This window comes from Ursus americanus, chromosome 11 (genome assembly GCF_024610735.1).
Source record: "Ursus americanus isolate L20-20 chromosome 11, mUrsAme1.1.p, whole genome shotgun sequence".
NCBI classification, from domain to species: Eukaryota; Metazoa; Chordata; class Mammalia; order Carnivora; family Ursidae; genus Ursus; species Ursus americanus.
This window is the reverse complement of record NC_142137.1, coordinates 56,767,204-56,791,759: the sequence shown is the minus strand read 5'-3', so window position 1 is coordinate 56,791,759 and position 24,556 is coordinate 56,767,204. Positions and strand designations below refer to the sequence as shown.

At 36.2% G+C, this 24,556-nt stretch overlaps 1 protein-coding gene across 3 annotated transcripts in view; it reads left to right on the top strand.

The window, feature by feature from the left end:
- The window catches only part of EPM2A (EPM2A glucan phosphatase, laforin), a 99,482-nt gene that overhangs the window by 31,491 nt on the left and 43,435 nt on the right, over window positions 1–24,556 (top strand). For all 3 annotated transcript variants that reach the window (XM_045805290.2, XM_045805285.2, XM_045805286.2), the window contains one exon: window positions 10,539–10,713. In XM_045805290.2, the coding sequence (XP_045661246.1) occupies window positions 10,539–10,713 (175 nt within the window). The remainder of the gene's footprint in view (window positions 1–10,538; window positions 10,714–24,556) is intronic.

Here is a 24,556-nt window from a genome sequence, read left to right as displayed (position 1 = left end):
TTGGAAAAGTGTCTATTCATATCTTCTGCCCATTTTATGATTTGTTTATTTGTTTCTCGTGTATTGAGCTTGAGAAGTTCTTTGTAGATCTTGGATACCAGTCTTTTATTGTAGCATCATTTGCAAATATATTCTCCAAATCCGTGGGATGCCTCTTAGTTTTTTTGACTGTTTCCTTGGCTGTGTAGAAGCTTTTTATCTTGATGAAGTCCCACAAGTTCATTTTATCTTTTGTTTCTCTTGCCTTTGGAGATGTGTCATGAAAAAGGTTGCTATGGCCGATGTCGTAGAGGTTGCTGCCTATGTTCTTCTCTAGGATTTTGATGGATTCCTGTCTCACATTGAGGTCTTTCATCCATTTGGAGTTTATCTTTGTGTATGGGGTGAGAGAGTGGTCAAGTTTCATTCTTTTGCATGTAGCTGTCCAATTTTCCCAGCACCATTTATTGAAGAGACTGTCTTTTTTTCACTGGATGTTTTTTCCTGCTTTATCAAAGATTAGTTGCCCAAAGAGCCGAGGGTCCATTTCTGGATTCTCTATTCTGTTACATTGGTCTATGTATCTGTTTTTGTGCCAGTACCATGCTGTCTTTGTGATCACAGCTTTGTAGTACAGCTCGAAATCCGGCATTGTGATGCCCCCAGCTTTGTTTTTCCTTTTCAACAATTCCTTAGTGATTTGGGGCCTTTTCTGATTCCATACAAATTTAAGGACTATTTGTTCTAGTTCTTTGAAAAATGTCATTGGTATTTTGATTGGGATAGCATTGAAAGTGTAGATTTCTCTGGGTAGCATGGACATTTTAACTATGTTAATTCTTCTGATCCATGAGCATGGAATATTTTTCCATCTTTTTTGTCTTCTTCAATGTCTTTCAAGAGTGATTTGTAGTTTCTAGAATATAGGTCCTTTACGTCTCTGGTTAAGTTAATTCCAAAGTAACGTATGATTTTTGGTGCTATTGTAAATGGGATGGATTCCCTAATTTCTCTTTCTTCAGTCTCATTGTTCATGTATAGAAATGCAACTGATTTCTGAGCATTGATTTTGTATCCCGCCACATTACTGAATTGGTCTATAACTTCTAATAGTTTGGGAGTGGATTCTTTTGGGTTTTCCATATAGAGTATCATGTCATCTGCGAAGAGAGACAGTTTGACTTCTTCTTTGCCGATTTGGATACCTTTTATCCCTTTTTGTTGCCTCATTGCTGTTGCAAGGACTTCTAGTACTATGTTGAATAATAGTGGGGAGAGTGGACATCCTTGTCGTGTTCCTGATCTTAAGGAAAAGGCTTCCAGCTTCTCCCCATTGAGAATGATATTTGCTGTAGGCTTTTCATAGGTGGTTTTAACGTACCCACTATCCCTACACTCTGAAGAGTTTTAATCAGGAAAGGATGCTGTATTTTGGCAAATGCTTTTTCTGCATCTATTGAGAGAATCATATGATTTTTGGCTTTTTTCTTCTGGATAAAATCTATGACACTGATAGATTTGCAAATGTTGAACCACCCTTGCATCCCAGGGATGAATCCCACTTGGTCATGATGGATAATCCTTTTAATGTACTGTTGGATTCTATTAGCCAGGATCTTGTTGAAAATTTTGATGTCCATATTCATTAGGGAAATCGGTCTGTAATTCTCCTTTTTGATGGGGTCTTTGCCTGGTTTGGGGATCAAGGTAATGTTGGCCTCATAGAATGAGTTTGGTAGCTTTCCTTCAGTTTCTATTTTTTGAAATAGCTTTAGGAGAGTAGATATTATTTCTTCTTTGAATGTTTGGTAGAATTCCACGGGAAAACCGTCTGGTCCTGGTGTTTTGTTTTTTGGAAGGTTTTTTTTTTTTATCACTGTTTCAATCTCTTCATAATTAATTGGCCTGTTTAAAAAATCAATTTCTTCCTGTTTCAGTCTTGATAGTTTATAGGTTTCCAGGAAGGCCTCCATCTCTCCCAGATTGCTTAATTTATTTGCATAAAACTGTTGATAAAAGCTTCTAATAATCCTTCCAATTTCATTGGTATTGGTTGTGACCTCTCCCTTTTCATTCATAATTTTATTAATTTGGGTCCTTTCTCTATTCTTTTGGATAAGTCTTGCCAGCGGTTTGTCAATTTTATTTACTTTCTCCAAGAACCAGCTTCTAGTTCTGTTGATCTGCTCTACTATGCTCCTGGTTTCTAATTCATTGGTTTCTGCTCTAATCTTGATCAACTGCTTCCTCATGCATGGATTAGGCCTGTCCCTCTGTTGCTGTTCCAGCTTCTTGAGGTGAGAATATAAAAACTGCATTTTAGATTTTTCTAATCTTTCGAGTGAGGCTTGGATGGCTATGTATTTTCCCCTTAGGACTGCCTTTGCAGTATCCCATAGGTTTTGGACCATTGTGTTTTCATATTTATTGGTCTCCATAAATTGTTTAAATTGATTTTTGATTTCCTGGTTTATCGAATCATTCTTGAGCAGGATGGTTCTTAGTTTCCAAGTGTTTGAGTTTCTTCCAAATTTTTCCTTGTGGTTGAATTCCAATTTCAAAGCGTTGTGGTCTGAGAATATGCAGGGAATAATTTCAGTCTTTTGGTATCGGTTGAGACCTGTTTTGTGACCCAGAACATGGTCTATTCTTGAGAATGTTCCATGGGCATTAGAATAGAATGAGTATTCTTTGGTTCTGGGGTGTAGTGTTCTATATATATCTATGAAGTCCAACTCGTCAAGTATGGCATTCAAAGCTCTTGTTTCTTTGCTGGTTTTCTGCTCCGGTGCTCCGTCTATTGCTGATAGTGGAGTGTTGAGGTTCCCTACTATTAACGTATTTTTATCTATATGTCTCTTTATTCTGGATAAGAGTTGGCTTGTGTATCTTGCTGCTCCCCTGTTGGGGGCATATATGTTTATAATTGTCATATCCACTTGTTGGATACATTCTTTAAGAATAATATAGTGCCCTTCTGTGTCTCTAACTATAGTCTGTAGTTTAAAATCCAATCTGTCTGATATGAGAATTGCTACCCCAGCTTTCTTTTGGGGTCCATTGGCGTGAAAGATGGTATTCCATCCCTTTACTTTCAGTCTGAATGTATCTTTAGGTTCAAAATGAGTCTTTGTAGACAGCAAATGGATGGGTCATGTCTTTTTATCCAATCTGCACCCCTGTGGCGCTTTATGGGAGCATTTAGGCCATTTACATTGAGACTGATTATTGAGAGATATGATTTTAATGATGCCATGTTGCCTGTAAAGTCTTTCTTTCTATAGATTGTGACTTTCTTTTCTGTATCACTCTTGGGGCCTTTTTACTTTTATAGAACCCCCTTTATATCTCCTGTCGGGCTGGTTTCGTGGTTACGAAATTGGTCAATGACTGGTGAGTCTGGAAGGTCTTTATCTCTCCATCAATTCTGAGTGACAGCCTTGCTGGATAAAGGATCCTTGGCTGCATGTTTTTCTCTGAAAGAGCTTTAAAAATGCCCCCCCCCAGCCCTTTCTCTCATTCCAGGTCTGTGTAGACAGGTCTGACATAATTCTTTTACCTTTGCCTTGGTACGTGAGAGATTTCTTTGCTCTGGCCGCTTTCAATACTGTATCCTTGGATCTAATATTTGCGAGTTGCACTCTGACGTGATGTGGTGTAGGTTTGTTGTGGTTGAGCTTGGGAGGGATCCTCTCTGCCTCTTGGACACGAATGCTTGTTTCCTTTGCTAGATTAGGGAAGTTTTCAGCTACAATTTGTTCAAATATCTCTTCTAGACCTCTGTTTTTCTCCACCCTCTCGGGGATGCCGATGATTCTGACATTGGAACGTTTCATTGAGTCAGTAATCTCCCGTAACCTACATTCTTGAGCTTGTATTTTTTTGAGCCCAGATTCTATTTTAGCTTTCTCTTCTACTATCCCATCCTCTAATTCGCCGATTCGTTCTTCTGCCTCATTCACCCTGGCCGTCAGAGCCTCTAGTTTTGACTGCATTTGGCTCATAGAATTTTTAATTTCTGCCAGATTCGCTCTCATTTCTGCCCTTAGAGATTCTGTATTCTCATTAACATTTTCGTTAATACTTTTTTCAAGTCTACACATCATCTTGACCATTGTTACTCTGAACTCCATTTCTATAATTTGGTTATATCCATATCCATTAGTTCTGTGGCAGAGGCCACAGAGTCATTGTCTTTTCTTTTTTGGGGGGGATTTCTCCTTCTCGTCATTCTGATGAGGAGAGGTTGCGGGGTTGTCCAGAGCCCAAATTATTGACCAGGACCCAGGCCATGTGCCCTTGTTTTAAAGGGACCTTAGGGATGTGGGCTTCTTGATTTTTCAGCCTGCCTTCTGGGGGAGGGGCCTGCTGTGCAGATACTCAGGCAACCCTGTTTGGGTAGAGTCTCCGTGTCCCCTGCGAGGGGGTATGGGGGTGGGCACACTGTGAGCCGGTATTTCCAGGCTTTTGTTCTCTGGCGGCTTTCCCTGGCAGTTTGCTGTGCCTCTTCTGAGAGTCAGAGCAGCAGTGGCCGAATCTCAGCCTCTGTCTCAGAACAGAGGGATCGCGGACTGTTCTCCACTGATGTTCTGGCCACTTTAACTCTGTTTCTGATGGTGCTGCTCAACCCTGCAGCGTCCCGGGATGTGCACCCCACAGCCGGCGTCCCAGCCCTCCCTTCCAGGGCTGGCATGTCTCTGTCCTTTGTGTTTCTGACACCGCCAGCCGCCAGCTGCCCCTGCGCGCTCCCAGAGCTCCTGGTCTCAGTCTGGTTCCAGTGAGCACACCGGAGCTCCCGGTCTCAGTCTGGTTCCAGTGAGCACACCGGAGCTCCGTTTCAGTCTGGTGACGGGTGCTCCCCGGCTCACGGTCTCAGTCTGCTCTCTTGTGTGTGCTGGTCCGTGAGTTCGCCTGCTCCCCCGTGCAGGTGGCTACTGCTTCCCGGTGCCCAAAGGCGGCAGCTCCCTCCCCCTTCTGTTTATCTTCCGATATCTGTGCGCGGTTTCACGGCTCCCTGCTTCGTACCTCAATACTCAGCACTGGAGATGTTCATTTGTAGAGTTCCAGATGTATCTTCCTGCATCTCAGGCTGATTCCGTGGATGTTCAGGATGGTCTGGTACCTATCCAGCTCGACTCGGGACTGGCTGAAAAAGGGGTCCCCTACTCCTCCGCCATCTTAACCAACTCCCCTCTAATTTCTTGAAGTAGAGCTTAGATTATTGATTTGAAAATTTTCCTATTTTTGTACTCTATGCGTTTTAGTACTATAAATTTCCCTCACAGCTCTACTTTAGCTGTGTCCCACTTATTTTGATTTATATTATTTGATTTTCATTCATTACAATGTATTTTTAATAACTTTGAGACTTCCTTTTTGACTCATGGATTATTTAGAAGTATGTACCTTAGTTCCAAGTATTTGAATGTTTTCCTATTATCTGTTATTGATTTCCAGTTTGATTCTATTGAGGTCAGAGAAAACACTTTATGTGATTTAATTCTAACGTTTTGATATTGTCTTATGGTCCGGGATATGATTTAGCTTGGCATATGCTCTGTGGACACTTGAAAATGTGTATTCTGCTGTTGTTGGGTGGTGTGTTTTATAAATGTCAATTAGATTCCATTGGTTGATGGTGATGTTGAGTTATTTTATTCCTTGTTGATTTTTTGTCTGGTTGTTCTATCAATTGTTGAGAGAGAGGTGTTGAAATTTCCAAGTATAATTCCATTTGTCTATTCTGTGTTCAAGTGTCTTAGTTTTTGTTTCACATATTCTGCAGCTCTATTTTTTAGTATGTACACATTTAGCTTGTTATAGCTTGTTGATGGACTGATACTTTTAACATCATATAATTTCCCTCTCTATCTCTAGTGATTTTCTTTGCTCTGAAGGTTCTACATTCTATGATATTAACATACCCACCTGTGCTTTCTCTTGATTATTGTTTGCATGGTATATCTTTTTCTACACTTTTACTTTCTTCCTGCCTATAAATTGAAGTGAGTTTCTTCTAGACATCATACAATTGGTTCATTTTTTTAAAAAAAGCTCACTCTGCCACTCTCTATATTTTAATTGGTGTATTTAGACTATTTGCATTTAATGTATTTATTGGTTACGTTAGGATTTAAGTTTATCATTTTATTTTTTAGTTTTCTGTTTTTTTTCCTCTGTTTTTTCCTACCTTTATATTGGAATGTATGGTTCATATTTGAACATTTTTTAGAATTTCATTTTGATTTATCTACATTATACATACATAACTTACCATAGTTGACTGGTGTCATTATTTTACCCATTTGAATAAAGTGGAGTAATCTTACCTTCCTTTTTATCCTTTTGCCCTTTTCCATATAATTGTCTTAAATATTTTCTCCCAATACGTGTAGAACCACATCAGGTAGCATTATAATTTTTGTTAGAAACTCAAGAGGAGAAGGAAAGTCTGTTGTTTTTACTAATATATTTGCTTACCCTGTTCATCCTTCCTAATGTTCAGTGATTTCCTGTCTGCTTAGAGATCTTCTGTTATCCATTCTTTTGAGAAGCCTACTGACGTTAGAATTGTTGTTCTCCTCAATTGTTAGTTTTCTCTGGCTACCTTCACAATTTTTCCTTCATTTTTAGTTTTCAGAAATTTAATTATGGTATATAGTGGCATGGATTTCTTTGTGTTTTTCCTGTTTGGAGTTTGCTCAGCTTCTTGAATCTGTAGGTTAGATAGGTTTTAGGCATTATTTTCTCAAGCATTTTTCACTTCACACTCTCCTGTCTTTTCAGGACTCTAATTACACGAATGTTAGATCTTTTGTTATAGTCCCATGGGTCTTTAAATTTCTGTTCTTTTTGTCTATTTTTTCTCTGTTGCTTAGATTGAGTAATTTCTATTGTTCTGTCTTGCAGCTTGCGGATTCTTTCTTCTGTCTCCTCCATTGTGCTCTTGAACCTATCCACTGAGATTATTATTTCAACTGTTATATTTTTTAGTTCTAAAATTTTCATTTTGTTCTTCCTTATATCGTCTATTTTTTTTTGCTGAGACTTTCTAATTTTTCATTTGTTTTGAATGTGTTTTAGAACACATTTGGTTGTTGATGCTTAAAATCTTTTTCAGATAATTCTAGCATTTATGTCATCTTGTTGTTGGCATCTTTCAAGCATTTTTAACTTTTATTCAGTTTGAGATCTTTGTGATTTTTTGATATGAGGAATGACTGTATTGAAACCTGATATTTTTAATATTATATAATGTGACCCTGGATCTTATTCAAATCTTTTGATTCCTCTAGCACTGCTCTAGTCAGATGGTGGGGGTTCTGCCTCGTTACCCAGGTTCCCTACCCATTGACAACTGAAGGGATTGACTTTATTACTGCTGAGTGGGGTGGGAGTTCCAGCTCTCCGTTAGGCCTCCACTGATACCTCCCTGGCTGAACGAAATAGACATGTTTTGTTACTTCTCCTAAAACATGTATGTGTAAAAGTGAGTAATTTAAAAAACTAATTCCAGGAATGAAGAATTCCTAGGAAGTTGATGTTATGTAAATAATTTTTCTTGAACATTGTAATTTATGTATATTTGAGCTCCTCAGTAATTGTATTTATTTAAGTTGTAACATTTAAGTTGTCCATAAGTCTAGGGGCACCTGGGTGGCTCAGTCAGTTAAGCATCCAACTCTTGATTTCAGCTTAGGTCATGATCCCAGGGTTGTGAGATCAACCCCCCCCCCTCCTCCCTGGCCGTTGGGCTCTGTGCTCAGCATGGAGTCTGCCTAGGATTCTCTCTGTCCCTCTCCCTCTGCTCCTCTCTTTGCTTGCACTTGCTGCCTCTCTCTTAAATAAATAAATAAATAAATAAATAAATAAATAAATAAATAAAATCTTTAAATTGTCATAAGTCTAGGGCCACCTGACTGGCTCAGTCAATAGAGCACCTGACTCTTGATCTCAAGGTCGAGAGTTCAAGCCCCACATTGGGCATGGAGCCTACTTAAAATAAAAAGTAAATAAATAAATTGTTGTAAGTCTATTGTACTGAGCATTGGGAGCTGCAGATATTATTCTTTTATTAAACCAAAAAATAATACTTGTGCTTTGTGACAAATCCAACAAATTCAGAATAGTTTAGAGTAAAATGGTCCTCCTCATCCCAATTCCATTCTCCAAATGTAACTTTTAACAATCAGACATGCATTCACCCAGTTTTTAATGTCTTTTTACACTTTCAATCATGTTCCCCCACCTCACTTATTCACTCCAAGTCTTTCTCTCCAGCTTCTCTTTCTATGCATTCTTTGTAAGCTCATCCTTCTTTATCCAGCTATTAAATGTTGGGATGCTTTCAGACTTGGTTCTAGAAACCTTTTCTTCTACATCACTATTGTTTTTCTTTGTGACTCATCTATATCCTTGCCTCAATTTCCATTTATACTTAGATGACTCATAAATTTATTTTTCTACTTCAGATCTCTGGTCTGAGTGTCAAACTGATAATGCCAACTTTGTACTTAACATCTTCTTTTGTATCTAAATGGCACTTCAAGTCCAAAAACCAGACTGGTGATCTTCCCTTCCAACCTCTTACAGATTTCACATCTTAGTGAATGGTACCACCATATATTGAGTTATATTTGCCGGAAGCCTAGAGTCATTGTTGCCTCCCTTTTCCTTTACCTCCCATATCCAGTTAATCACCATGTCCTTGGTTTTTCCTTCCTGAATCTGCCCACTCGTTTCCATGTATACCTCCAGGCTTTCATCATCTCCTGCCTGGGCTAGAGCAATATTTTCTTAAATAGACTTTTTGCTTTAATCTCATTGCATTTGAGTTAAATTTTTACTCTGTAACCAGAGAGATACTTTCAAAATAAAAATTTGGTTATGTTACCTGCCTACTTAAAATATTTCATTTTTTTTTGTTGTTCCTATGTAAATACCAAAATCCTTAATGTGACTTAGCACAGTGTAGATCAGGTAGTTGACATTTAAAAAGTATTTGTGGAAGAATGAATAGATGAACTTATATAGTTTAGAGTGTGTGCTATTAAAATAGTATTGTTCACTCATGTATCTCTATGTATCTTTTTTATTCTTGTTACATTTCTATTTGATATGTTTCTAGAAGTGGGGTTGCTAGTATAGTTTGGTTTTCATCCATTAAATATCAAGGGTAAAGGACCAGTTGGTGTAGTGCCTTGTAGCCATCAAGAGAAAAGAGAAGTCTGATCTAGGAAGATGAGTGATGAATTATTAAGGGAGCCATCTCGTACCTCCTACCTGATGGAAGAGAGTTATGTCCTAAAGAATTGCCCAATGACTTAAGGATTTTTTGTTTTTGAGATTTTATGCTAAACAACTTTAGGTAAAATATTTTATAAGATGGAGCAAGGAACAAATAAGTCAGATTTTTTAATATTTGTAACAAATGTGACATTCCTTTTTTTATTTTGCTTATTTTTTTTTTATATTAAAGACAGTATATGGAAATTAGGTAGTTTAAGGAAAGGAATGATTTGAAATGGGGTGGTCACATAAGAAGGGTAAATAGAGGGGCGCCTGGGTGGCGCAGTCGTAAAGCGTCTGCCTTCGGCTCAGGGCGTGATCCCAGCGTTATGGGATCGAGCCCCACATCAGGCTCCTCCGCTATGAGCCTGCTTCTTCCTCTCCCACTCCCCCTGCTTGGATTCCCTCTCTCGCTGGCTGTCTCTATCTCTGTCAAATGAATAAATAAAATCATTTAAAAAAAAGGGTGAATAGAAATAATGTATGAATTATAATTTCATAGAAATAAAGGATCTGTTTACTAGTATAGTAGATACTGGGCAGAATGTGATGTAGGCAATTAGTGTTTTCAGAGAAGTGTTCTTCCATCTCTGTCTCTCTTGGTTCACTCCGTGGAGGGAGAATGGTGTGTGCTTGTGCTTGTAAACTAGGCAGAAAACAGCATGAAGGTATCAGGTGCCTGAAAGATGGGGATCTGGGGGGTAACAGTTTGCTATTAGCTTGGCACTTGCTGGTTTTGTGACCTTGGGCAACGTAGCTAATCTCTGTGATAATTTCCGATCTGAAAATAGTACTAACCACTGATTTACATGCAGACAAGGTTGGATATGATCACTTGATTTATTATTTATTAATGTATTTATTTAAAAATTCATTTGTTGTTTGAGCTGATACTAAAACACTTTATTACTGATTCTTTTTTATTACTGATTTTAGTTATGAATTTGCATACCAGAAAGATACAAAGGCTACAAAATGACTCACAATGGGCAGTTAGGGCGCTAAGAGGTACCATTAAACTCTGAGAGTTAATATGCTTTTGGAAATATGCATGTATTCAAAGGGACCACAGAACTCCATGCAATTCGTATGTAACTACAATTTTTTTTCTGTTTTTTCCTTCTAGTCTATTTTTGTTCATACTGAAATGTGTGGATTAAGCAGCTTTATATTTATTTTCTTCTTCCTATTAATTTTGCATCAGCTACTCTAGGGCTGTTTAAGCAAAACATTGATTTAATTGCTCCGTTTGTCATTTCTTCTTGTTCCAGGCAATGGACCTCACCATGACCGTTGCTGTACTTATAATGAAAACAACTTGGTGGATGGTGTTTATTGTCTCCCAATAGGACACTGGATTGAGGCCACTGGGCACACCAATGAGATGAAGCACACCACAGACTTCTATTTTAATATTGCAGGCCACCAAGCCATGCATTATTCAAGGTAAAAATAGTGCCATGTTTATAAGCATAGAAATAGGACGGGAGGTAGTATTAGGACAATGGAAGTGTTTACTGTGTTCAAAACAGCGGTGTCTCCCTTTGGAGGGGCATATAGGCCTGAAATACTTTGAGGAGATAAATTACAGTGAATCACTGTGTGAGCTTTTCTGGTTCTAGATGTGCAAGATTCTTTGTATAGAATTTTTTTTATTAATTACATACTTTAGCATCAACATGTTTTGACCAGATTGTACTTAGCCAGTCTTTGTACTTTGATAGTGGTTCCTAGATCAGCATTTATCTTTTATACTAATTGACCAACACTGAAACAAAAACTGGTCTCTCTTTATAAACTTCTATTCAGATAAATGTGTGAACATGTAGACATAAAACTGGATTATACGTGATCATTTGCTCTGTTATTTAGTAATATATTTATTTTTTTATTTGTTTATTTAATTCTTATGCCAGCCATATGTGCCATAATAAAAAGTCAAACACTGAAGAGGATGCTAGCTGAAAAGTAAGGTTCAATACACTCTCCTTCATTACCACTTATCAGAAGTGATTATTTCCAATGCTTTTATGGTTAGTTTTTCTGGAGTTTAATTCCAAGTCTTAAATAATATTCATATACTTTATTTGTTAATGTATCTGTTTAAAAATAGCTATTGTTTCCCATCTGTGGCATGAGAGATATTAAGTTCTCTTACACCTGTCTTCTTTCCCCACTCCCACTTCCTATCAGCTCATTAAAAAAAATTCTTTTGTTACTTCATAAAAATTCTATTTCTTGACCTATACATTTTTGACAGTGATTCTTGATTTCCTACTGGGTAAGTCAGAGATTTATTGTCCTTGTATCCTCCTCCACATCTATTTCCACCTGTTAATTCCTGTTTTGCATTGCTTTCGCATTTTCAAGGTTTATAGAATTTAAATTTAATTTAGTAAATTAAGTCTTTTATAGTTTGATGATTTGAAAATGGAAACCAATATTCAGCGTTTAAAATATCATATAAATATTATTTACTGTAGAATGTGCACTGTTTGTGCCATAGACGAAGCATTCTCATGTTCTTAAAAACTGCATTGCTTTGAATGACAGATGTCATTAGTACAAACAGGGTAGTGAATGGTAGAAGAGGGGATGGGACTTCATCATAGTGTTAGGGAATTCATGTTCTTCTTGGACACACCGTTCTTGTAAATCCATGTTAGACGTTGGCCTTGCTGATGGATTGGAGGCAGAACATGAGGAAAAGAGGAGTTAAGCGTGGCATGTGATTTTATAGCCTGAGAACTGGATTAATGGTGTTGCTGTGTATTGAGATGGGGAAGAGAAGATGAGCAGTTTGGAGTAGGGATCAAGATGATAATTCTATTGTAGACATAATATATTTGAAATGTAGGTTAGATTGCAGAAAGGAAATCAATCTGATATCTGGAGTTTTGTGGAGAGGTTGCGAATAGACAGATAAAATTGGGGTTATCAATATATAGATGACATTCAAAGTAATGAGCTTATTATTTATTTATTTTTAAAGATTTATTTATTTTTTTAGAAAGGGCGAGAGAATAAGCAGGCGGAGGTGCAGAGGGAGAGAGAGAGAATCCTCAAGCAGACTCCCTGCTGAGTGTGGAGCCTGACCCCGGTACGGGGTTGGGCGGGGGGGCGGGGGGCGGCGAGGTCCTTGATATCATGACCCTGAGATCATGACCTGAGCTAGAATTAAGAGTCAGATGCTCAACCGACTGAGCCACCCAGGCACCCCTCAAAATGATGAGTTTAGATGAAATCATTTAGTGAATGAGTGAAATGTAGCAGAGCAAAGAAAAGAAGTGAAAATAATAAGCCCTTGGGTCCATACAATTTAGAGATCAAAGAAGAGGATCCAGAGAAAAGAACTGAAAAGAAGCACCTGTTGAGGTGTACTAACCTTTAGTGAGGTTGTGTTTTTGAGTTATTTTTCATTTTTGCTGAACTACAATCACTGAAGAGTCATGTTTTAGGCTCTAGGGATTTTCTTCTACTATTTGATTATTTCTCCTCCTTTGTTCTGTCTTTGTTCTGTTTTTAAAGACCCTCCTTAGATGGATGGTGGACCTCATCGATTTATATCTTATTCTTCACTTTTAAAAAATATTTTCACCTCTAGGTTTTATTGCTTTACATTTTGGAAACCTTCATTTTTTTTCCTTCCAACTCAACTAATTTTTTCCTTTAATTTTGATAATTGTATCCTTATTTTTCATGGACTCTTACTTATTTTGTAATACCCTTTTTGCATATTAGCTTATTCTGGTTTGTAAATGGATATATTCTTGAGTCTTTCTTATAATACTAATGAGTATGTTTTTGAAGTCCTCCTCTTTTACCACAATTGTCTTGTTTCCTCCAGAATCAGTTGTTCTCTACTCATTTTGACCTTTCTCTTTTTTGTTGTTAGTTTTAAGTATACATGGAAATTCTTAGTTGTCCACATTTATTATTAGAAAGAGGAGGTTGATTATTAAATTTGGTGAGCATGCATTTCCTCTGCCATTACTAGCTTCTGTGCCCCTAGCAGTGTTGGCACAGGTATGTGCATGTGGGCTGACCATGTCTCCCTGAGGAGCAAAGAAACAGACATGCAGCCTGGCCACTACTGCTACTCCACCCCGAACTGAAGGATGAGGAGGACCTGTGTGGGGCACACCTCTCAGCCTTTACTCCCCATGTAGGTTTCAGTTTTTAAAGAAAGTATTTCTTCAGCTTCATATGTAGTATCATAGCTGTATGTGAGGTGAGTATGAATCATGTACTCACAGTTCATTCACTGTCACGCAAAAAAGGTTAAATTTAAAAATTTTCCTTAAAGCAACTTAGTTTTACATCTAAATCTCTATTCTACTGGATTCTCAGATAATTCAACCTGTTATTATCCTTCTCAGGTGCATATATATATATATTTGTGTATGTGTATATGTGTGTGTATATATATATTATATATGTCTTTGTGTGTATATATGTGTGTGTATATGTGTGTATATTATTCCCATTTGTTGAGAGTTATTATCATAAATGGATGTTGAATTTAGTTATGCCTTTTTGTACTTTATATGCATATATAAAATATAAATATATATAAACACAAATATATATATTTTTACCTGAGGATAATAAGTTGAAATAATATATAATATGTATGAAAATATATAATATCTAAATAATACACACAATATATAACAGACATATGTTTATACCTGAGGAGTAATATATATATAACATAGAAATGCATACCTGTATACATGGGATGTATTTATAATGGGATAAAATCTCAGCTTTATCAGTTTTGGACTTAATAATAGTGTCCTTTGTTCCTCTATTTATCTCTATAATATAGATAACAGGGAACTTGGTAATAAATAACAGTTGTTTATAGTGGACCTGGAGCCATATGTTTATTTTTAAGATGTTCTATTAACTTCCAAGTTTTCTTAAAGTTCAGTCTCAAAGTCATCTACTTGAAAATCAGTTGGGTGGGTGATTTTTAAAAAATTTTAAATTGAGGCACAATTGACATATAACATTATATTACTTTCAGGTGTATAACATAATGATTCACTATTGGTATACACTGTGTAATGATCACCACAATAAGTCTAGTTTCCCTTGTCACTATATAAAGTTACATAATATACATACGATATTATTGACTATAGTCACCATGCTGTACGTTACATCCCTATGGTTTATGTATTTTATGACTATAAGTTTGCACCGTTTAACCCTTTTTTCCCAAAATACCCCACCTCTCAACTCTCTCCTATCTGGCAACCATCAATCTGTTCTTTTCATCTATCAGTTATGTTTTGTTTTTTAGATTCCACATGTAAGTGAAATCATATGGGGTTTGTCTTTTTCTGTGTCTTATTTCATTCAGCGTACTCTCAAGTTCTATCCATATTGTTGCAAATGAATTTTGATTCTTTTTTTAAATGGCTGAATAGTATTCCAGTGTGTGTGTGTGTGTGTGTGTGTGTGTGTGTGTGTGTGCGTGAGATTATCACATCTGTATCCACTCATCCATCAACAGACACTGGTTGTTTCCATATCTTGGCTATTGTGAATAATACTGCAATGAACACAGGGATGCCTATGTTTTTGAATTAGTGTTTTCATTTTTCTTTAGATAAACAACCAGAAGTGGAATTGCTGGATCATATGGTGGTTATGTTTTTAGTTTTTTGAGTAATTTCCATACTGTTTTCCACAGTGGCTATACAAATTTGCATTCCCACCAACAGTGAATGAGGGTTCCCTTTCCTCTATATCCTCACCAATGCTTGTTATTTCTTGTCTTTTTGAGAGCAGCCCTTCTGACAGATGTTAGCATGATATCTCATTGTGATTTTGATTTGCATTTCCCTGATGTTAGTGATGTTGACCTGTTGGTCATTTGTATGTCTTCTTTGGAGAAATGTTTATTCAGATCCTCTGCCCATTTTTTAATTGGATTGTGTGAGTTCTTTATGTATTTTGGATATTAACTCTTGTCAGATATATGAGTTGCAAATATCTTCTCCCATTAAGTAGGTTGCCCTTTTATTTCATTAATGGTTTCCTCTGTTGTGCAGTGGTTTTTAGTTTGATATAAGCACATTTGTTTATTTTTGCTTTTGTTGACATTACCTTGGAGTCAGACCCCAAAAAAATTTTTCCAAGAGCGATGTCAAGGAGCTTATTGCCTGCTTTTTCTTGTAGGAATTTTATGGTTTCAGGTCTTACATTCAAGTCTTTAATCCATTCTGAGTTAATTTTTGTGTATGGTGTAAAATGCTGGTCCAGTCTCATTCTTTTACCTAAGGCTGTCCAGTTCTCCTAATACCATTTATTGAAGAGACTCTCCTATCCCCATTGTATATTCTTCACTCCTTTGTCATAAATTAATTGGCCATACATGCAAAAGTTTATTTCTGGACTCTCTATTTTGTTCTGTTGATCCATGTATCTGTTTTTATGCCCATACCATGCTATTTTGGTTACTATAGCTTTGTAATATAGTTTGAAATCAAGGAGTGTGATTTTGATTTGTTCTTCTTTCTCAAGATTGCTTTGGCTATTTGGGTTCTTTTGTGGTTCCATAGAAATTTTAGGATTGTTCTATTTTTGTGAAAAATGCCATTGGGATTTTGAAGAGATTTCATTGAATCTGTTGATTGCTTTGGATAATATGTACACTTTAATAATATTAATTTTTCAGTCCGTGAACCCAGAATATTTTTCCATTTATTTGTGTATTCTTCGATTTCTTTCATCAGTATCTTATAGGTTTTTAGTGTATAAGTCTTTCACCTTTTTGATTAAACTTCCTCCTAGGTATTTTATTCTTTTTGATGCAACTGTAAATGGGATTGTTTTCTTAACTTCTCTTTCTGATAGTTTATTGTTAGTGTATAAAAACAACAGATATTTGTGTGTTGATTTTGTATCCTGCAACTGTACTGAATTTGTTTATCAGGGTTGCGTGTGTGTGTGTATGTGTGTGTAGCCTTTAGAGTTTTCTCTATATAAAATCATGTTGTTTGCAAATAGGACAGTTTTACTTTTTCCTTTCCTATTTGGATACTTTTTATTTCTTTTTCTTGACTAATTGTCCTGGCTAGGATTTTCAGTACTGTGTTGAATAAAAGTGGCAAGAGCTGGAAATCCTTGTCCTGTTCTTGATCTCAGAGAAAGAGCTTTTAGCTTTTCACTGTTGAGTATGATGTTAGGTGTAAGTGTGTCATATATGGCCTTTATTATGTTGAGGTGCATTCCCTTTATATCCACTTTGTTGAGAGTTTTTATCATAAATTGATGTTGAATTTAGTCAAATTCTTTTCACACATCTATTGAGATGGTCATATGATTTTTATCTTTCTGTTAATGTGGTATAAATCATGTTGACTGATTTGCAGATACGGAGCCATCCTTTTATGCCCGAAACAAATCCTGCTTGATCATGGTGTATGATCTTTTTATTGTATTGTTGAATTGGGCTGCTAATATTTTATTGAGGATTTTTGCATCTGTGTTCATCCGAGATATTGGCCTATAATTCTCTTTTTTGTGGTGTTCTTGTTTGGTTTTGGTATAGGATAATGCTGACCTTGTAAAATACGTTTGGAAAAATTCCTTCATATTCAATTTTTTAGAACAGTTTAAGAAGGACAGATATTGAAACTTGTTGTGGGGACGCCTGGGTGGCTCAGTCAGTTAAGCATCTGCCTTGGGCTCAGGTCATGATGTTGGTGTCCTGAGATTGAGCCCCACGTTGGGCTCCCTGCTCAGCAGGGAGTCTGCTTCTCCCTCTCCCTCTGCCCCTCCACCCTGCTTGTGCTCTGTCTCTGTCTCTTTCTCTTTGTCTCTCTCAAATAAGTAAAATCTTAAAAAAAAAAAAAAAAACCTGAAAAACTTCTTTGAATGTTTGGTAGAATTCACCAGTGAATCCTCTGGTCCTGGAATTTGTTGAGACGTTTTTGATTACTGAGTCAGTCTCCTGGCTAGTATTTAGTCTATTCAGATTTTCTATTTCTTCATGATTCAGTCTTAAAAGATTCTGTTTCTAGGAATTTACCCTTTTTTTTCTAGGATGTTCAATTTGTTGGCATATAATTTTTCAAAATAGTCCTGTTTCTTTTTTGTATTTTTTTGGTATCAGTTGTAACTTCTGCTCTTTCATTTCTGATGTTATTTATTTGAGCCTTCTCTCTCTTTTTTAAAGTGAGTCTAGCTAAAGGTTTATCAGTTTTTAAAATATTTTTCAAAGGACCAGTTCTTAGTTTCTTTGTTTTTCTATTGTTTCTTTAGTCTTGATCTCTGTTCTGAGCTTTATTTCCTTCCTTCTACTAACTTGGGGCTTCATTTTCCCCCTGCTTTTCTAGTTATTTAGGTGTAATGTTTGATTATTTGAGGTTTTTTTGTTTCTTGAGGTTGGCCTACCTTACTATGAATTTTCTTCTTAGAACTACTTTTGCTATAGCCTGTAGATTTTGGTATATTGTAGTTTTCGTTTGTGTCAAGGTATTTTTTAATTTCTCCTTTGATTTCTTTGTTGACTCATTTGCTCAGTAACATATTGGTTCTCCACATATTTGTGACTTTTTTCAGTTTTCTTTTTGTGATTTCTAGTTTTATATCATTGCGTTCTGAAAAAATGATTTTTTAAAATTTATTTTTTAGTATGTTCAGTTAGCCAACATATTTTTATATGATTTTGTCTTAAATTTATTGAGACTTGTTTTGTTGCTGGATTATGATCTATCCTGGAGAATGTTCCATGTGCACTGCAAAGAATGTGTATTTTGGTGCTTTTGAATGGAATATTCTGTATATAGTGGTTTATTGAATTCTCCTATCATTATTGTATTGTCTTCAATTTCTGCCATATGTCTATTAATATTTGCTTTACATATTGAGGTGCTCCTATGTTAAGTGTATATGTATTTATAAATGTTAAATATTCTTGCCAGATTTATCCCTTTATCCTTATTTAATACCCATCCTTGTCTTTTACATCATTCTTTGTTTTTAAGTTTGTCTGCTGTAAGCAGAGCTATCCCAGGTTTCTTTTGGTTTCTATTTACATGAAATATCTTTTTCTATCTTTTCAGTTTCAGTATGTATGTGTCCTTATATCTGAGGTGAGTCACTTGTAGGCAGCAAATAGATGGGTCTTGGTTTTTATTTTTTTATCCATTCAGCCATTCTGTGTCTTTTGGTTAGAAAATTTATGTTAAATTAATTATAGCCAGGTATGTACGTGTTGTCTTTTTTAATGGTTTTCTGGCTGTTTTGTAGTTTCTTTCTATTCCTTTCATCTTTTCTTGCTCTCCTCCCTTGTGGTTTGATGACTTTCTGTAGTGTTATGTTTAGATTCCTTTCTTATTATCTTTTGTGTATTTGCTATTGGTTTTTGCTTTGTGGTTACAATGAGGCTTGCATATATCAATCTATCTGTATCTATACCAGTCTATTTTAAGTTGATAGCAAGATAAGTTTGAATGCATTCTAAAACTCTACATTTTTACTACCCCCCATGTTTTATGTTTTTGATGTCACATTTGATATCTTTTTATTGTGTGTATCCCTTAGCTAATTTTTCATTACTTTTACTGCCTTTGTCTTTTTAACTTCACGCTAGCTGTTTAAGTGATTAGTCCACTTCTTTTACTCTATATTTACTTGTAAGAGATTTTTACTTTCATATGTTTTCTTATTACTAATTAGTATCCTTTATTTTCAGCTTAAAGAAGTCCCTTTAACATTTCTTATAAGGCTGGTTTAGTTTTTGCTTCTCTGGGAAAATTTTCTTTAATACTGAATGATAATCTTCCCAGGTAGAATATTCTTGGTTGGAATTTTTTTGCTTTTAGCACTTTAAATATATCCTGCCACTTTCTTCTGTCCTGTAGTTTCTGCTGAAAAATCTGCTGATAGTCTTGTGTGTGTGTGTGTTTGTGTGTGTGTGGTTTCCCTTGTATGTGACAAGTTATTTTTCTCTTGCTGCTTTTAAGATTTTCTTTTTGTCTTTAACTTCTATTTGATTAAAGTTAATTAACATTTTAATTATAATATGTCTTGGTATGGATCTCTTTGGGTTCCTCTTAGTTGGAAATTTCAGACTTCCTTTCTTTTTTCAAATTCTTTTTTCTTTTTGCTGCTCTCTTTGGGTGAGTCCCACAGCCCTGTTTTCGATGTCTGTGGTTCTTTCTTCTGCTTCACCTAGTTTGCTGTTGAACCACTCTAGTGTATTTTTCACTGCAGTTACTATATTCTACAGCTCTGTGACTTCTGTTTGGTACTTTCTTCTGTTTTCCATCACTTACTTGAAGTTCTCTGAGTTCATCCATCCTTCTTCCAAGATTGGTGAGCATCTTTATGACCTCCTTATCAGGTACTTTACTTATCTTTGTTTCAGTGAGGTTTTTTCCTGGGGTTTTATCGTGTTCTTCTGTTTGGAATATACTCCTCTGTTTCTTCATTTTGCTTACCTCTGTTTCATTTTTAAAAAAGATTTTATTTATTTATTTTAGAGAGAGAGAGAGAAAGAGAGAGAGAGTATGTGAGCAGGGGGAGGGGCAGAGAGAGAGGGAGAGAGAGAATCTCAAGGAGACTCCATGCTGAGCACAGAGCCCAACACAGGGCTTGATCCCAGACCCTGAGATCATAATCTGAGCTGAAATCAAGAGTTAGCCACTTAATGGACTGAGCCAGCTAGGCGCCCTGACTCTGTTTTGTTTTTATGTATTCAGTGAAACAGATATCTTTTTCAATCTTGAAGGAATGGTCACAGGAATGCTGGTGGTGTGTTTCAGTTTGCTATCTGTGCAGTTACCTGTGGGTGGTAACCTGCCAAGAACTATCTCTCTGATGTTTCATCTCTGTGGGGCCCAAAAGCATAAGTCCCCCTGGCTACAAGTGCCAGGCATTTAAGGGGAGTCCTCTGTTTGGTCTGCACGTACCTGCTGACTTTGGCAGGACTGTGGGGGAGCACCGGGTTGGGCTTACCCACCTGCCAGGTTTAGCAGGGCAGAGTTGTGGGGGAGCATTGGGCCAGGGCAAGTCTGCCAACTGGGTTTAGTGCGACAGGGTCGTAGGAGAGTATATGGGTCCAGCCAGAAGTGCTAGTGAGGTAGAGAGGAAGTGCAAAAAATGGTGCCTGCCAGGGCCAGTGCTGTTGAGGTTGAAGGAGATTGCACTAATGATGACTGCTAGCACCTCTGTCCTCAGAGAGAGTTCCAATAGACCACTGCCCCTTCAGCAGATGCTTTGAGATTAGCCAATGAATCTCCTTCACGTATGGTCTAAATGTGTTTCAACCTGATGCTTTTGCACCAAGGCCCAGGGTGGGTGAGTCTGTGCATGACCTCTTTAAGGGCTTCATTTTCCAGCAGCCCTTTGGGTGTCCTGGATGTAACCCTTGGTTTCAAAGCTGGATGTTTGGCAGGCTCCTCTCTCTAGTTCAGATCCCAAAGGTTGGGGTAACTGAGGTGGGGCTTGAACCCATGCTTTCTTGGGCATGTGGTAGGTGTTTGTGAAATCCCATCTGCTTGTGGGGTAGCTGTAGATTCGATGTGTCTGGAGGAGGAGCTGAGCTCAGGGTCTTCCTACACTGCCATCCTGAGCCTGCCTCATGATTTTTAAAAATATAGATTTGTGGGTCTCATTGAATCCTGGGAGTCTTTTTTCCCCCATCCTCTCCATATGATTCTTATGGGCATAAAAGTTTGAGAATGTGTGTGAGTAGTCCAATAAAGAAGGTAACTTAGAATTTAAAAAAGGACGGTTTTATGTATCTTCAGTCATTTTAGTTCAACTCCCCTTATGAATCAATTCCAGTCACAATTCATCCTCACATGAAACTGGACAAGATAAAAATGAGAGTTCATTTTATAAGAAAAGAGTTGTAAAGACATTCACATATTTAATTATTAACTTGAAAACATCTAATTATCTGCTTGCTGTATTCATCTGACTATAATGCTAAAATAATTTGTGAATTTATTGTAGCTGTTGAAATAGACACACACGATATATGTTTGAATATATGTAATAATAGATATTTTCAAACTCACCTAATAATTTTGTAACCTCAAATTGTCATCTTTTAGTTTGAATAGGGGAATGGAATTATGCCTGCACTTTTTTAACAGTTGGGATAAATCTAATCAGAGTTGTCACTATCCTTCATAACGACAAGATTTTCAAGAATACAAATATCTAATAATTAAATTTTATATAATGTGGCAAATTCATTCACTCAGTGAGAATTGTGTGGGTTACTGTGTGCAGCCCCTATCTTCAGTGCTAGACAGTCGAAGATGGAGAGTCAATGATCCCTGTTCTTAGAAACTCATGTTCTTATGAAAACATAAGCAGCTGCAATATGGTGAGAAACTTGTTATGCTGAAGTTGTGTATGTGATGTGATGAGGAATAGGAAGAGAAGTATTTAGTCTAAGGAAATCTTTATGAATAAAACTTGAATGGAAATGTGAAGGAGGACATTTAGGGAAGGGAAGTCAAGTAAGGACAAGAGCAAGTGCAAATGTGTCGAGATGTGAGAATAATATTCAGCTGACCAAATAATTTTGTCCAATTAGGATAATTTTGAGAGTAAAAAGAGGTACTTTTAATAATTAGCCAGCACAACACATTAAAATGGACTGTTCTGGGCACACCAGAACATAGGGCAACCTAAAGAACATGTCATCCAGAAGAGAACCTTCTGGTACCTCTTAATATTTAGATTCAGAGAGAGACACTGATAAACATGCTGGGACTATGGATTTCTTTTATAGAAATCCACACCCATTATGTTATATAACTGTGTTTAGTGGGTTTATGTGGTACATTTTGGTTTTAAAATTTAGCCAAGTTATACACATATTTAACAAATTTTATAGATCTACAAGGTTTATTATCAAAAGAAGAAGTCTGCCTATATCCCTACATCTCCCTCAATTTGGTCTTTACACAGGCAACCATTTTCACATCTTTAAGCTGATTATTTGCTAAATGATAAGTAATGTCATTATATTGCTACTTCTTGGTTTTAGTTTTAGGTAGTACCTATCGATCACACTCCACAAAATATGAAGATTTAGCTCTTTTTTTTTTGTCACTTCCCCCTGCAAACCTCAGTGACATGCCTTTTATTGTTCAGTCTTCCCAATATAGTTATACAGTAATTTTGATGAAATCATTATTTTACATGTTTATTTGTATGCCTGTGTAAATGCTGTTTAACACCCCTAACTCTTCAGAAATGTCTACATTTCCTTTGAAGAATGTTTGGCTTTCAGGGTTACTATTGAGAAGTCAAAATCATTATGGTTCTTAATCCTTTATGTTTGAATTGCTCCCCCCCCCCGCCAAAGCCTATAGAATGTTTTCATTTCCAATATAATGAGATTTCATGATGGTATGTCTTGATGTAGGCCAATTTTTATCTATTTTGCTGAGCTCCCAGTGAGCAGACTTTATAATTCTGCAAACTCAGGTAATTCTTTGAAAGTAAGTTTCTTGAATTATTTCTTTGATGATTTCTTTTCCTTTCTTTTTGGAACTCCTGTCATTCAGATATTGGAACCCTGACCTGAGTCATTTATATTTTGGATATCTTTGTATTTTTTTTTTTTCTCTTCTAACATATTTTTTTCAATCTATTTTATTTTCTATCACTGCTCTTTAGTTTTTATTTATTTATATTTTTTAGGAACTCTTCATTTAATTAACAGAGACTTGTTTAACTTTCCCCATAGAATAAACTTCCAGTCTTATTCAGGACTGAGGAGGGAAAGTTTTTCAGCTGAGGAAAATTGGAAAATGAATCTGAGGGTCCGGCTCCTTCTTAAACAACTTGCAACCAGTTCTCCTTATTCTTTCACCTGTATCCAGAATGCCTGGCAATACCAATGTCCGAGGCTGTTGGGGATTCTGTAATGTCTGTTCTTAGCTTTCTCTACTCTTGGCCTTAGGATTTAGTTTTTTCAGGTCTACTAAATTGTTCAGTAATTAATTGCTTGCAGCTTCCAGAATTTTGATCTTGTCATTTTCCCTCCTGTTCCCCTTTTTCTTGTGTCTTTATGTGTTTAATTTTTCACAAAATCTCTTTAGATTCTTTTATAAAAGGGATTTGGTGAAAGTGTCACATTAAATATGTGGAACCAATTTGTCTAACATAAAACTTGGTAAATATAGCTCAATAAACATTAAATTCATTCGTTATTTCTCACATTTAGCTTGTACTCTATTCTTCTGGCCCAGGTAAGATTCTACCCTGCTAGAATAAGATTTTAAAAATCAGCCACATTCAGGCTGTACTTGGTACCAAGCTACATCTCCCTCTTCAGTAGATTTTTTTTAATGCAAAAGAATTAATGTTTGCATTAAAGAACAGATAACTAAGTTAATGAAGCTTTAGTGGAAATAGATTGTAATATCTGTATCTTGAAAAGGCTTATTGCCAAATAAACACATTTCACGAAACATAAATTAGACTTTATGAAAATCACTTTACATGCTTTTAAAAAGTTATACTTCAGAAAATGTATTATGAAAACATGCTTTTTCTTTGTAACTCCTATGGCTTATAAAGAAAAGATATAACATAATTTTCAAAACTCAAAATTATTTTAAACACTGTAGAACAATAATTTTGCACATTTAAAAATGCTGTTGTACCTAGCACATTTTCTAAAATGAATGAAATTAATTACTTTGGAGAGAAAGTGAGGAACTTGGGTGCCAGCCCAGCTCTTTCATTTATTGCTGGGTAACCTTAGGACAATCCTATAATTCAGTTTCCTGATTTGCAAAGTGAGCTAGTTGAACTAGATGACTGTTAAAAGCAATTCTGCAAATAAACAAGGATTAAAAATAATTAAAAAAACTAAGGCTTATGCAACATTTTGCCAATATGTTACATTGGCTTAACAATGACTACATTCCATATAAGCTTCTCGGGTTTCAGATCCAGGGACCAAATCCCTGCAACATAGTACTGCCTCTAGATGGTACTTTCTCTCATTTTTGTAGCCCAGGATGTATATTCCGTTCAACTCCAGAAGCTGTATTTAGAAATACAAATATTTTATAGCCGGTATACATATAATCATTAGTAAGTATGTATATACTTATATAATTATATTTTTACATTGGTTATATTTGTAATCAAATTTTGACAAGAAATCTCTTTTGGAGTAAATAAAGAATAGCCACAAAATTTGGTGTGCAATAGGAACCAATCACATTTTCCTACTTTTGTAGTTCATAATCAAGACATTATTGGTTAAAGGAAGAATGTAATTTCAGTT